This window comes from Phascolarctos cinereus, unplaced genomic scaffold, assembly GCF_003287225.1.
Source record: "Phascolarctos cinereus isolate Bilbo 61053 unplaced genomic scaffold, phaCin_HiC Scaffold_9;HRSCAF=440, whole genome shotgun sequence".
Classification (NCBI taxonomy): domain Eukaryota; kingdom Metazoa; phylum Chordata; class Mammalia; order Diprotodontia; family Phascolarctidae; genus Phascolarctos; species Phascolarctos cinereus.
This window is the reverse complement of record NW_027556402.1, coordinates 22,767,312-22,782,925: the sequence shown is the minus strand read 5'-3', so window position 1 is coordinate 22,782,925 and position 15,614 is coordinate 22,767,312. Positions and strand designations below refer to the sequence as shown.

Genomic DNA, 15,614 nt, shown 5'->3' with positions numbered 1-15,614 from the left:
GTGGTTAAGTACCCTGTTCCATATCAGTCATAAACCATGAGGCTGAGGACTTTGTGTCAGGACATCACCCTCATGATGTCACTGGTCCTCTCCCAGAACAATCATATCAGTCTCTTTAGACAACACTTCCCTTTTCTTCCTTACTGGAGGGAAATAAAGGTTGTTTTTTGTGTCTCCAGAATTTCATTCTTGGAGTTTCCTATCCCTTCTTGACCTAACTTCCTCTATAGAATTTTAGGTCATGGCAGTCTTCTATCTTTCCTCTGCACTCCTGGAAAGGAGCTCTCCCAAAATCTGGGGGGCATGTCAGACTACTCTGTTTCCCCTTCTCTATCACAAATCTAAAACAGGGCAGTCACTCCCCAACAAGGTCTCCATCATTTCTACTCCATCAATACCTCCAGCTCAACAAAACTGAAACCCAGAAAATAATTCCTCCATGTTGCTTCTTCTACCTTTTGAAGGATGAAATTTATCATTAGGGAAACTTAATACACTATTATCTGCTCTGCTTTTGTCAAACCAGCAGATGTCTGGATACCTGAAGCCATATCCCATCCCCACTCCTCATTATGTGATGCCATGATTGCAGGCTTGAGATATATTTCCCATAATTCTCGTCTATTTCTTCTTTTTGTCCAGATGGTCTGGAACATACTCATGACAATACCGCAAAGTAGTGTTTCTGCTTACTGATCTTCACCCAAAGCCACTCCCACACACTTTCCTGCACCAATTCTTGGATTTCCTCACATGAAGATACACTCTTCACACGCAATGCTATCCCACTTCTTGTGCGTAAATTATACCCTTCCAGAGCCATATTCCTGTCATGGGTCTTATTCCAAAAAGTCTCCAAGATACCAAATAGAACATATCTGCCTTCTTGCATTAGACTATCTAGTTTTTGCTACCTATAATTTACTGTTTCTGTTTTATCACTTTATTATTATTTAACTATCAAGCATTTGTCTTTGTTCTCTCTCCCATTATACTTTATGCATTCATATGGGGATAGCCAAAGTCACAGGTTTTATTAGTTAAAATCAAATTCAAAGAACATTTGATCTTGTTTCTTACGAGCTTCAGGGTACCTTTACTGATATAGGATCACAGCGTCTGTGATTTAAAGTTAGAAGGGGTCTTAGAAGCCAAGCCTCTTATTTACAGGCAAGGAAACTGAGGCACAAGTGACTTGCCCAAAGTCACACAGCTAGAGTCCGAGTCAAGATTGGAATGGAAGGCTTTCTGACCCTAAGTGTCACAGGCTATTCACTGCTGCACTATCTCTCTTTATTTCATTTTCTGACAATGTAGCTACTTATTCTCTCTAGAATTGGTTATATTGGCAATTGTATTCCCCTCCCTTCCTTTTCAGCTGAAAGACTTTTGGCTTGGTTTTGTAGGATTCTAGGTAATTACCAGCCCTTGTTAATGTTTATTCTATCCAAAGCTAGGAGCCTTTAATCCCATGTTATGCCATGGATCAGAAATCCAAATCTCACTCTCAAGCTCCATCTTCTTAACCAGCTGTTCACCTTCCCAATATGCCTTTCTCTTCTGAAGCCCTTGCTTTTGTTAGGCAGCAAAAATTAAAATATGACCTTGTCTCCCTCAGGGTAAATATTTAACAACCAGCTTTCTGGGAGGGAAAATATACATTTATGCAGGACGCACTTTTTGAAAGTTTAATCTGCACTATTCACATTTTCTTCATCACTTCCTTAAGTCTAGAACAATCAACAACACAGATGAGCCATTTTGTAGTGGTTGCTGATTTCCAAGGTGTAAATGCTCACATACTGAAAATTTAACAATTGGATTTCAAGAGCCACTTGGAGCTGACTCCTACACACCCTTGGCCTTAAGGTCTTGAGTTTCTTGCCCAGGATTTCACAACTTTCACTAATGCTTTCGAGGTTCCTTCTGGCAATAACATTCAGGCACACATGAATCACCAGAAGTGAGTATTAGTCATCTGCTTTGACAAGCCTTGGTAGGTTCTATGGGTAACAGAAGACATAACTTACCTTACTTACCCTCAGTAGGAATGAACAGTCACTGCTAAGAACCTCTTCTGCCTCTGAGCCATCATCCATGATGGCTCGCTTGAGTGTGCTTATCATTCCCCTCAGGGCACACAGCTCCACCCTCTTCAGAAAGAGTCTCATTTTTGTTTCTTAGCTACAAGTATTCCCTTTGTCCTCAGCATGACCTTCTTTTACCCTCTGACCTCCCAACACACAGTAGGACTCTCCTTGGTCCACTGGAACCCTTTTTCTTATTTTCAACCCCCCGACACACAGTAGGATTTTTCTTGGCCTCTCTGGATCCTTTTTCTTTTTATTTTTCACATGGAATTTTTTTCCCTATTGTTAATCACTCTGTTATTTCATTCTTTCTCATAGGTCCCCAATTTCACAAGCACCCCATTAACACCTGGAATGCCACACCCAACACCTCTTCCTTCTTCTTTCTCAATTAACAAGCGAGAGGACGGAATTCATACTTTTCCCTAAACCAAAGGTTCTTAACAGGAGATACATGCACTTTTTTTTTCAGCTACCTTAATAACTATTTCAATATAATTGGCTTCCTTTAAAATCCATGTACTTTATTTTATACATTTAAAAACATTATTCTGAGAAAGGATGCATAACACAAAAAGAGTTAAGAGCCCCTTCCCTAAACCCTTAATTTCACCAAACTTCCCAGTTTTCATTTAAGGAACCCCCGCCTTCCCACCTTTACAATGCCCCTTCATTTTTCCCTCTTCTTCATTCCCTACATCCCATAAGTTGCCAAGTTTCAATGATTCTACTTTCCTTTTCCCTTTTAAAAAACTTTAAATGATTTGCTATAAACAATACCAAACACCAATATAATCAATTAAATTAGCATCACAATTATTATTTAAATGCCCCCTTGTCTTTACTTACACAGGCAGCATCATGTTTCCTGCCCTTATTGCCTCTCACCTAGACTTTTGTAATAATTTCCTAAATGTTCTCCCTACCTTGAGCCTGCTTGAGTTCAAACACTACTCATCTAATAAAATCATATTCTTAAAGCACAGGTCTCTCTATGAAACTCAAAAATATTCAATGGTTACCTATTGTGTCAAGGCCTTCCATTTAAGGCCCTCCAAAATCTGGTTCCTACCTTTCCAGTCATATTTGTCATTACTTTCCTTCAGACACCATATATTCCAACAAAACTAGATTAGCTTTCTCCCAAACTTGGTTTTAAATTCCTGCATCCCCAAATCTGCACAATTCCCCAGGTCTGGAATACCCTCTCTCCGTAAGCCCACTTTCCAGACTCTGTTTCCTTCAAAGCTGTCTTCAGGGGCTCCCTCTTCTGTGGGGCTTTGCTGGCCCCTCTAGCTAATATCGCTGTCTCTCACTCCAAACTGCCTAATTTGGACAAATATGGACTATTTTTGCCCAATCTATGGTAGAGTCTTCTGAGCTCATATTGGTCTATTCAGCCACAGTCAGACCCATTGTGCTTTGACCCAACTGCTGCCATTTTGGTCCTTTGTAAGAATGAAGGAAAACAAACATTATACTTGTCTTGAACTTAGTGTATTTCTTCCCTCCAGTTGCTGGCAAATATAAGCATCATGAAAGCATGGAATATTTCCCTGTTGTCTTTACAGCCCCAGCATCTAGTAGATTACCTTAAATACGGTAAATGTATAATCAATGCCTGATGGACTGAATGTCTGTACATGTACAAGTTACCATTGTTGTCAAAATATTTGCTAAGCTCTCTGCAGATAAGGAGAGGGGCCATTAGAGAGCCTTTTTCCGGAGTCAATAAACTTTCATACCCTTTCACCTATCCACCCAACAACCAGGCAAAGAAGTTAAAGATAGACAACACAGACCAAAATGTTCACAGCAACATTTTTTTGGAGTAGCAAAGAAATGGAAGCCCAAGAGGGTGCCCATCAACTGAGTCACAATAGAACAAATAGTGGCAAGTGAATGTAATGGAATAACATTACACCACACAAACGAAGCAATGGGAAGAATTCAGAGCAACACTTACTGGAGCAGATACCCTCCCGGCTGAAAAATCCTTGTGGGCAGTGGGGGAGGCATTGGCCATCCAAGAGGACCTGGGAAGTGGTGCAGGATGTGCAATTGTCTGGGCTCTTCCCTTGACATGCCAAACAGGAAGCATGACAAGCTGGAGAAAGACAAAGCAAGAGGTGGTGATTAACAAGGAAATAAAAATTAAAAAATAAAAGCACACTCTTTGTACTCTTCTGGAGCGAGATAACTCAGATCAGCCTCTTCCCTAAGGCAAATGAGTCTCCCCTACTTCAGCAACTGGATAGCAAGTCTACTGATTTTGCCTCCACAATTCTCATATCTATCCCCTTCTCTCTAATCACATAGCCAAAAGCCAAGGTCAGGCCCTCTTCATTTTCACCTGGAGTACTGGAACAGCCTCCCAATTGGCCTCCTTGCCTCAAATCTCTCCACTTTCCAATCCATCCTTACAGAGAAATTAAAATGTATTGCAAGGTGAGTATCTGTACAACATGCATCGCATATAGGGTAAAAATGAAAAAGAGGGACTTCTAGTTAAGATAGTGATATGAAAGTTCATAGTAGAGCCCAGTTCTCCAAAATATACTCTAGCAAAGATCTAGAAAAAGGCAATGGATCAAATAAGGATCACAAAATGCCAAACAACCCAACAGTAAAGCACCTCTATCCAACCCCAGATTGCACCAGAACACAAAAAGATCCTGAAAGGATCAAATGAGGGCGACCCACCTGGGAAGCCAATGTGAGCTCGGGTGAGAAGACTTGAAACCAGCTAGCAAAACTGGCCAGAAATTATCTGGGGGGGGGAGGGAGGGAGACTGACCACACAGGCTATCTGCCAGCACACTATATCTGAACACTCCACCCAAAAGTATGAAAGGAAACAAAGCCCTGTACTAGCACAAAGTCCCAAACTAGAAACTGAGGCTAAAGACAAAAATAAGCAAGAAGAAAATGCAAAACACTATAAAGAAATCCTATGGGTTAAGAGACATTCAAGAGGTAAAGCCAGAAGAAAAGTGTGACTCTAACTACTAGGAGAGTCTGGGGGGGGGGGGTGGAGAGAGACATAGCTAGGCCATAAGGAATACAAGAGTACTAGGAAGAAACTAAGCAAAATATAAAAAGTGAAAGAAGAATGCTGGAGAAAAAACAGAAGAAAAATAAATAGGTTAGGTCTCATTTCCAAGACATATAAGGAACTGATTCAAATTTAAAAGAAAAAGAGCCATTTTCCAATTGAAAAATGGGTTAAGGATAGGAATAGACCATTCTCAAAGGAAGAAATCAAGGCTATGTATGAAAAGGTGCTTCAAATCACTACTAATTAGACAAATGCAAATTAGAGTAATTCTAAGATTCAACCTGACATCCTTTGGGGCAGCAAAGATGACAAAAAAGGAACATGATAAATGTTGAAGGGGCTGTAGAAAAAATGGGCACTCTGATGCAATGTTCATGGACCTGTAAATGAATGCAACCATTTTGCTGGGGCGGGGGGAGTGGATTGGAATTATACACAAAAGATGAATTCTGTGAAAAACATAATGGAGCAAAAAAACATTCAGTGAACCTAGGAGAGATTTAGAAATATTAAAACACAGTCAAAAGATTGAAAAACATAAGAAAATGTAAGGTATCGATTATCAAAAACAGATTGAAAACAGATTGAAGAGAATTTAAAAATCACCCTAAAAACCATGACCAAATAATAATAATAGCATTTTTATAGCACTTCAGGATTTACAAAATGCTTTACCCATATTATCTTATGTACTTCTCACAGCAATCCTAAGAGGTAAATGCTATTATTATCCCCTTTTTACAGCTGGAGAAACTGAAGCAGACAATGACTTGTCAAGTATCTTAGGCTGGATTTGAACTCTAAATCCATCCCTCTAACCACTGCACCACCTAGCTACCTAAACCAAAAAAGAAAAAAAAAATCTAGATACCATATAACTGGCCAGATATATCAGAACTTGAGGACAAAACAAAACTGAAGGAATCCACTTCCCAAAAGAAACCCCAAATTTTAAAAACATCCAAAAACATCAGACAAAATCCAGAGCTACCACATCAAAGAAAAAAAATACTACAAATAGCCAAAAAGAAAGCTTTCAAGAACCAAGGAACTACAACCTGGACAAAACATGATTTAGCAGCAACTACTATGTAATAAAGGAAAGAAAATCTTTGAAAAGGCAAACAAAGGCTTGCAATCATGAATAACTCTGCAAGGCAGAGGATAATCCTATAAAGAAAGAAAACATAGAAGTCCAGTAGAATAAAGGACTTTCAAAGACTGCTGATGAAAATGCCAGAGCTAAGTAGGAACTCTGAAATGTAAACATAGGAATCAAGGAAAACCTAAAAAGGCAAATATATTTGAGCTAATGGAAAGGACTGAAAGTCGATGGAAGTGTTTACCTTCTGAAAGAGGAGAATAGGCAAGTGGTTAGGTAGAACTTGACTGTCTTTGATTACATAAAATCAAAAGTCTTTGTACAAACAAAACCAATGCAGACAAAATTAGAAGAAAAGGAGAAACTGGGGTAGGAAATACAGCAAGTTTCTCTGATAAATGTCTCATTTCCCAAATATATTTTAGGAATATATTCCCCAAATATCCTTTTATTAAGGGGATTTGTTCTTTGAAGTTTGGATTCAGTGAAAGGGCCACACCTGAGAACCTAGAGGGCCACATGTGGCCTGCTTAACCTGATAGAAAAGGAAAATGATAAATGTTGGAGGGCATGTTAAACACACTAATACACAGCTGGTAGAGCTGTGAACTAGTTCAACCATTTTAGAGAACAATTTGGAACTACGACCAAAGGGTTATAGAACTGCGCATACTCTTTGCAAAACCACTACCAGGTCTCTATGCCAAGGAGATCAAAGAAAAATGAAAAGGCCCCATATGCAGGAAAATATTTACACCAGAAAGGCTGATTCACAAAAAAGTTTAAATGAGGTAATGAAGCAGAATTTATTAGGTCCCAGGCAAAAAAAAAAAAAACACAAGACAGGAGCAGCAATCATAATTTTGCAAAAGTAAAAATAAAGTTTTAAAAGATAAGCAAGGGAATTACATGATGTTTAAAGGCACCATGGATAATGAATCTATGATCTTAAGGGAAAAGAAGGACATAAAACATTTCTATAGCACCTCCTATGGCCTGGGCACTGTGCCAAGCACTTTAAAAATACTGTCTCATTTGATTCTCTCACAATAACTTTGTGAGGTAGGTGCTGTTATTATCCTCACTTTACAGATGTGAAAACTGAGGCAGACAGAGATTAAGTGACTTACCTGGAGTCACACAACTAGGAAACGTCAGAATCTACATTTGACCTCAGGTCTACCTGACTCCGAGCCCAGCACTCTATCCCACTTAAAAGAAAAGCTAATCAAATTGAAGGGAAAAATCAATAGCAAAGCTATAATCATGAAAGACCTAAATGTGTCTCTTTCAATCCTAGACAAGAAAAAAGCTAAACATCCTAACAGAGCTCTGGTGATTGTTGAATGGGAATAAAAAAGGAGATGTATATTTCTCAGCTATTTGTAATACCGTTATAAAAACTATACATGTGTTAAAACTTTAAAAACCTAATTAACAAACACAAAAAGGCAATGATATTAAGTATATCTAATTAAAATCAATGAATATTTGACAAAAAGATTAAAATTGAAAAGAATGAGGAAAGGGGTAGCATCACTTTTTTTTTAAATAGCTAGGAATTGGAAACTTAATTGAAGAACTTGATTGAAGAATGACTGAAAAACGTAAATGGAATGGAATGTTACTACACTATAAGAAAAATGCAAAAATAGTGAATTCAATGAAATCAAGGAAGATATGCATAAACTGATGCATAAGGAAGTGAGCAAAATCAAGAGAACAAATTATACAGTGACTACAACATTGTAAATAAAAAGAACTTTTAAAGTTTTAAGAACTCGATCAAAACAATGACTACCTACAGCACCAGAAAACTGATGATGATAAAGATGATGAAGTATGGATTCCATAGGCTTGCCTATGTATGATTACTTGTTAGAAGGAATGACTTTTGGGAGAAGTGTGATATTATGGGAGAACAGGAGACAGCAGTAGTATTGATGATGATCAAAAAAAGCAAAAAACCAAAGTGCTTTCAATTAAACACTTAAAAAATACAAAGAGGAGGCCAGAAGAAAGTTCAGACAGAGACACAAACAAGCAGGACAGTTCTGAAACTAACATACTGAATTAATTATCTACTTGGGGGAAAACAGAACAAAACGATCTGCACATAACAGATTAGTTTAACATGCAATACATATGGTTTAATACACAATTCTCTTTTTTCTCTTCTTTGCCTAGTTATGTTCACGTTTGGTGATGCTTGAAAAATTCATACTATTCAAAAACAATTTTCTTTAAAAATCACAAATGGAAAAAAAAGTTTCAGGGTGATATTTTTACATGCCCATTCTGAAGCTCTGTCTCTGAAACAGATTGCTTGAGAAAGACCAAGCACGAAAAAAACTCAGAAAATGCCTCCATCTCTCCAGAACAAAGTACTCAATCAAGGAAAAAACAGAAGCTCCTAAAGGATAGAAACTGTTTTTCATATTTCGCCCTTGCATTTCTGGTGCAATTTTAGATTTATTGATAATACTACTGATTCCAAACTTCCCATAAAATCAAGGCCAATCTTTTCAATGCAACCATTTCCCTGGCATTGCAGTATGGCGGCAAGACCTGGAATACCACTGCTGCTCAAGAATTAAAGATGACCAGCAAAGAAAGCAATGGGGGGGGGAGTCAAGCGGCAATCTATAACCCGCATGGAAGTCCAAAGGAGAACAAGAATAAAGATGTCCTCTGTATGACAGAAACAGAAGATGGACTGGTCGTGTAGTAAGGGCAAGGGATGACATGCAGACAGTCAGATTACTCCACAGGCTTTCCTGGAGATGTTGAGAGAAACAAAGGAAGGTACATGACACGGTGGATGGACCTCTTGTGTTGAACTTTTGGGAGGCCATGAACAAGAATCACACAGGATAGGTAGGCATCAATATATTATAGAGAATTCTTAAACTGAGAGAATTACAGATCTATTTGAGTATACTCATTGATCTTTGCTTAGGTATAAATCTGTCTCCTCCTTATCTTCTGCCTAAAATTTGAAACCTTCTCACCTGTCCCTTTAACATAGGAAAATGTCAATACTTCCACAGAACCCACATAATCATAGTCCCTTTGGGGCCATGGCCCCCCCCCAATTCCTTAAGTGGTTCAGCTGGGGGAATTTTAAGACCATAGACTTAATTGTTTGTCCTTGGATTGCCTTTTGCCATAATTAAGTCTATCCAAAAGACTTAATTATGACAAAAGACGATTCCTGCTCTCAAAGAACTCACGGTTTAATGGGGGAGACGACACGCGAACAACCACACACAAGCAAGCTATATAGCAGAATAAACTGGAGATCTTCAATAGAAGAAAGACTTTGAAATTTCACAGAAGAAACTGAGCTCTTTCCTTCTCCTTCTCAACTCCATGACCCATTTGCATTGTCTATCACAGAGACAGATACTGTCAGACAACTTCTGTAGAGGTCCAGTCAGACACATGTGGCAATCTAGGCAATAGATATTGATCAGCCATTTCCTATGTGGATGAACAAGCTTAACACCCGGGAGGCTCTGGGTTATCTCATGGGTTACCTCCATGCCATGGTGAGGCATGCAAGGAGGATGGGGATACAAGTCTTATAACTGAAAGCACCAGATACTATAAAAGAGTCTCACGTGGTCAGCCAAGGTCAGCTGCTGAGGTTACAAAACAGAGAGGGGAAAAGACCAGAGGCAAGAATGGAGCCTAACATGAAAGTCAAAGGACCACAAGTCTAAGGTGACCATTAGGCATAAATCCAGAGTAAATGAGATATCTATAAGGTGCTTAGCACAGTGTCTAGTATATAACAGTGTATACTAGTATATCTAGTAAACACTAAGTAAGTGTTTAATAAATGCTTATTCCATTCCCCCAAGCTAGGGGCAACTAAGCTAGGCAAAAGGCATCTCAATCATCAACCCACCTTCTATATTCCCCCTCAATTCCCTTTAGTTGCCATAACCACTTTCATGAGCACCTACCATATCTATGGACATTCATAGTGGTGCACAGGTATTTTAAATGATGAAACTCCAAGATTCATCCCAAAGTACCATATAATTCTTTTCATTAAACAAATTTTCCTATCTTTAATTTTTTATTTTTTAAAAATTTTATCACTATCTTACATTTTTATATCACCCTTATTTTCAAAATATATTCTTTTCCAAAGGGATTCTATATTGCTACCTGTATATTCATTTATATCTGCCTAAAACAAAAAATACAAAGAAATTTAAGCATTGAAGAGGTTTTCAAAATGTCTGCCACAATTCTGCACTCTCAGGGAAGCCAAGATTATGCAGCAGGGGAGCCAGTCTGAGGGGCAGAAACATTCAGGAAAGACTGCCAACTCCATAAGCATGCAGTTAATGAAAGATACTTGAAAGAAAGAATTTCAACAAATGACTCCTTCGTACATCCTATACTTTCAGAGATTGGCTGGGAAGTAGATGACTAAATGTAGCTTTGAAAAAGCAACCTGTATTGCTGAAGAGGATTTTTAGTGACCCTAAGGCCTGTACCAGAATGCAAATGCTTCTGAGTCAAACCTTTGATTCCCCTACAGCAGGGTTGGGGAACCTGTGGCCTTGAGGCCATATGTGGTCCTCTAGGTCCTCAAGTGCAGCCCTTTGACTGAATCCAAACTTCACAAAATAAATCTCCTTAACAAAAGAATTTGTTCTGTAAAACTTGGGATTCTGTCAAAAGGCCGCACCCAAGGACCTAGAAGGCCACATGTGGCCTCAAGGCCAAAAGTTCCCCAACCCTGGAAAGTTTCTAACTAAACTATCCATTATTCACTAGCTTCCATCCTACCCTTTGAAATCTCCAATAAGATTCTATACTCTCCATTTTTTATTGTTAGTGACCCTAAAGAAAAACATGCAAAGTCTTCAAGTTCAAACCACATCAGTGTATGTTTCTTGGCTCTCCATATCAAAAACTGTGATTTTAGACACTTGCTCATCTCATACTGGACCTGTGATTTCCTGGCTAGGAGAAATCCCTCCACCCACGCAGACTGAGACCCAAGAGTCTTGGAAAGTATTAGAAAGTTAGAGGTTCAGAAAGACAAAGTTGATCCATCAATCAAACAGCATTTATTAATGACCAGGCATTACAAGGTATACAAAGAAAGATAAAAATAGCTCCTGCCCTCATGGAGCTTATATTCTAAAGGAGGAGATAAAGTGCAAATAAATAGGTTAATAAATACATGTAGACTAGATGAAAGGTAACAGATGGGAAGGGCTCGAGCAGCTTAGGTGACCTGGAAAGTACGCCTCCAGAAGATAGCATTTCAGTTGAGTCTTAAAGGAAGCCAGAAGGCAGAAGTGAAGAGGGAGAAAATTCTAGGGAGGAGGGACAGTCAGTGCAAGAGCACTTTTCCAACTGTTATATCATTACTACTTGTCAGAGACTAAACTTAAACCCAAGACTTCCTGAGTGAATAGTTTGATTTCTACCGTAAAAAAAAAGTATAAATAGGATGAGGAACGAAAATGAAAGGAATTAAAGTCTGACAGAATTCATCAATAGAAGAACTAAAGAGGAACCCTTCAAGGATGTGTTCATTGAAGAATAAGAGGAAAGACTAAAGGGGGTATGGGCAATCAGGACAGAAAGAAAGAACTGAAGGAAGGTTGACATTAACCCTCTGGAGGTCATAAAAAGAAACAGCAAGGAAGAAAAAGAACAGCTGAGAGCTGAAAAGTGTCTCCACAGACAGAAAAGATGAGAAACATTGGGATTTCAAAGACGTCCATGCCATAGAATGAGGGAAAAGAATGAGAGTTCCCTAAAGTTATTAGTACTTCTTATCCCAAAGCTGTAGAGTTAAAAGTAGTGATTTCTCTTGAAATACATGTTTCTTAACAATGCAGATTTTGTATCTTTTATTTAACATGAAAGTGAGGTATATCAGCCTACCCAGGTAAGTGGCTACACATTCCCTCACAGGGCTGGCAGGTTTCCTCCGTCTCCTTTGATTTCTATAATTAAAAACTATTTGCCCAGAAGCCCTCGTTGCGTCCTAGCAACCCTGAAGTAGATCAAAATACTCAGAATTTACTCTGGTCTTTCCCTCTTAGCCAAAGCAAATTAATTTATTTACAAAAACATCTGCTCAATTACATATTTTTAAAAAAGGAAATGGGGCCAAACCTATAGCTACTTCACCCAGCCACACCCCATAAAACAAGATTCAGCTTGAGGAGGAAATACCTGCTTGGAGGAAGAAGGTGGCTAGATGGCTCTTTACAACTGAAAGGTGGGCAGTGTTTACCTGAACCATGTTCCATAACCACTCCAAAAGCTCCTTTACACAGGACTGGGGAAGCAGGTCTCTTGTTTTCTCTGCATTTCTCTTTTAAACACAAGACCTCTTTTAAAACCGGGATGAAAACAGAGGCATACAAAATCGCTGTTTCTTCTTTAATTTAGGGCTTGAAAAAATACAGAGCTTAGGGGCAGCTTGGTGGTACAATGGATAGAGCACCAACCCTGGAGTAAGAAGGACCTAAGTTCAAATGTGGCCTCATACACTTGACATTGCTAGAAGTAATTTAATCCCGATTGCCTCGCCAAAAAAAAAATGCAGTTTGAAGCTCCTCAAAACTTGGACAATGTGAATTCCTCCAGCTCTCATTTGGAAAGCATAAGCCTGTATCAATAAATGGCCACTGAATTCTGCCAATTACATTCAATTAAACAATCTAATGCGCCTGTATTAAGCACTTTTTATGGGCCAGGCACATAATAAGGCTCTAGAAAAACAAAGACAAGAATGAAATGCCTTCAAGGAGCTTAGAGGCAGCTAGATAGCATATTGCATAAAGCACTACTAGATCTGAAGTCAAGAAGACCTGAGTTCAAATCAGACCAATGTCTGCAACAGTTTCCTCATCTGTAAAATGGGGATAATAATAGCACCTGCCTCTCAGGGTTATAAGTGAGGATCAAATGAGATAATATTTGTAAAGCGCTTAGCAAACCTTAGAGTTACATGTTCACAAGTAAAAAGGCTTTAATAACCATCAAGGTTTCAAACTGCACTTTGGGGACTTTTTAACCCTAGATGTGCAGTGGATTTTGCCCCATCCAACCTCTTTGACTCTCTTCATAATTAGCACTGAACACTGCAGGCAAACTCTAAGCGTTGATCTGCATCTCTGATTAGGATGGCCAAAATAACTGGACATGCTGATCTGCAAATCAGCTGTCTGAGTCATGGTGCCTCAAGCACAATCTCTAGTCATCTGTATTTTCTACAACAGAAAGAAACTTCCCACACCCAGGAGGGATCTAGCTATCCTTAAATTAGAGACAAAATATTCAATAGATCTTGAGAGAATCCGTCAAAACAGTTGACATCTTTCCATTTGGAAATGGACATTTCCAAAGAAACTTTTCTGATTTAGAAAAAAACTACAGTGAAAAAGCGTGTGTGTGTGTGGGGGGTAGGTGTGGGTGGGGGGGTGTAAAATTTACAGCAGGGGTATAGACAAATTGAGCGGCTTGCCTCAGGTCAGAGACAAATCCAGATGTTTTGACTTTGAACCATCATGCTTTTCACATGATAAGGAGACAAAGAAACCTCTCCTTCCAACCTCAGAGCAGGGGGTGCTAACCAATTTTGAGCCATGGATCTTTTTGGCAGTCTACTGATATCTCATGACTTCTTCTCAGAATGTTTTTAAATACATGAAATGAAATACATAGGATTGAGAAGAAAATTACATTGAAATACGGTTATCAAAATATTTTTTAAAAATTCATCGACCCAAGGTTAAGAACCCCTGCCTTAGTGGCATTCAGCCTTGTCCTTCAGGTCTCATCAATAATAAGACTGATTTAGGCAAGTAAGTCATTTTGACTATTATAAATACCCAAGTTAGCTACAAAGGACATATGAAGGAAGATGCTATCTTCATCCAGAGAAAGAACTGATGGATAGAAGTATGCATAGAATGACTTTACATATTACATACATATTTGTATCTAACAGTAGCCATCTCTAGGGTGTTGTGGGGAGGAAAAAAAGAAATTTACATGATAACTTTATTATATATTTAAAGGGAATAGCAAGTTGTACATAATAGATTCACAGCTTTATGTGCAATCATCATTTTTTATTATGCTGTTATGAAAATGCTTGTTTTATTCCATAAATTAAAAACAAATAATAACACTGATTCCAAAGTGTATGAAAGAGAAAAGCTTCAGACAAATGAAAATGCCAAGAACTTCCTCCAAAAGACATCTTAATCTGTCAGCGCCAACAGATAATAAAACCTGAGAATCAAGTAGGGGTGAGATGCAGGGCTTAACCGACTGAGCATGTAGAATTATTGTCTGCTCCAGCTGGAAGGGGCCTCAAATATCACCTGGTACAGCTCCCCACAGCAGATGTTCAATAATCAATCAATCAAAAAGCATTTTTGTGCACTTACCACATGGGTGATGGTGGTAGTGTTTGTCCTTCATTCCCAAAGAGGGCCATAATATCAGGGAAGTGATGCCACGACTTGCAAGTGAATTGGATTTAAGTGGGGGAGCCCTGTGCAAAGTCACCAGCCTTACTTTCTCCTCTGGAGCCACCTGGGTCCAGTAGCAAGACACAGATCAAGACGACTGGAGACGGCCCCAGATGCAGTGGGAGACCTTGGCCTTTTTAAGCTAAGGTCTTTCCAAGTCTTGGTTTGACTGAGGCAATGACCTTTTGGTATTAAGGCTAGGTAAGAAATGAGGCAAAGAATGGCCTCTTTTACCTAGTCAAAAACAAACAAACAAACAAACAAAAAACAATTCAATCTCGGAGGGTAAGACCCTCAGGGTTTCTGGCTAAAAAAGAAACAATTACTATTTACATTCACTCAGAGCCATCAGGGCCCAAACAATGACCAAGTGAGGCTTGGGCTGGGACCTATTGTTGGCCAATCAATGAGAACCCCAAGTGATTTGGGTTTAAGGCACAATCCTTAAAAAAGGAATCTAGGCCATAAACCCCAAGATATCTTGTGAGGTTTCAGTGCTCAAACTGATATTCCTTTGAGAAGAGCACCTGCAGGTAAGGGTATGATTACCTGTGTGGAGAGACAGAGAGAGGAGGAGGGAGAGAAGGGAAGAAGGTAGGAAGGTAGGGAAGAAGAGAAGGAAGGAAGGAAGGAGGGAGGGAAGGGAGGCAACGGAGGGAGGGAGAAAGGAGGAAAGGAGGGAAGGAAGGAAGGAAGGAAGGAAGGAGGGAAGGAGGGAAACAGGCAAAGGAGGGAGAAAGGAGGGGAGGAGGCAAGGAAGGAGGGAGGGAAGGAAGGAAGGAAGGAAGGAAGGAAGGAAGGAAGGAAGGAAGGAAGGAAGGAAGGAAGGAAGGAAG

General features: G+C 39.2%; 1 protein-coding gene across 1 annotated transcript in view; it reads right to left on the bottom strand.

Annotated features, from left to right (window-relative positions):
• FRAS1 (Fraser extracellular matrix complex subunit 1) overlaps positions 1-15,614 on the bottom strand; it is a 479,438-nt gene that overhangs the window by 239,277 nt on the left and 224,547 nt on the right. Inside the window, 1 exon segment of the mRNA XM_020988371.2 lies at positions 4,057-4,197. Coding sequence (XP_020844030.1) covers positions 4,057-4,197 — 141 coding nt within the window.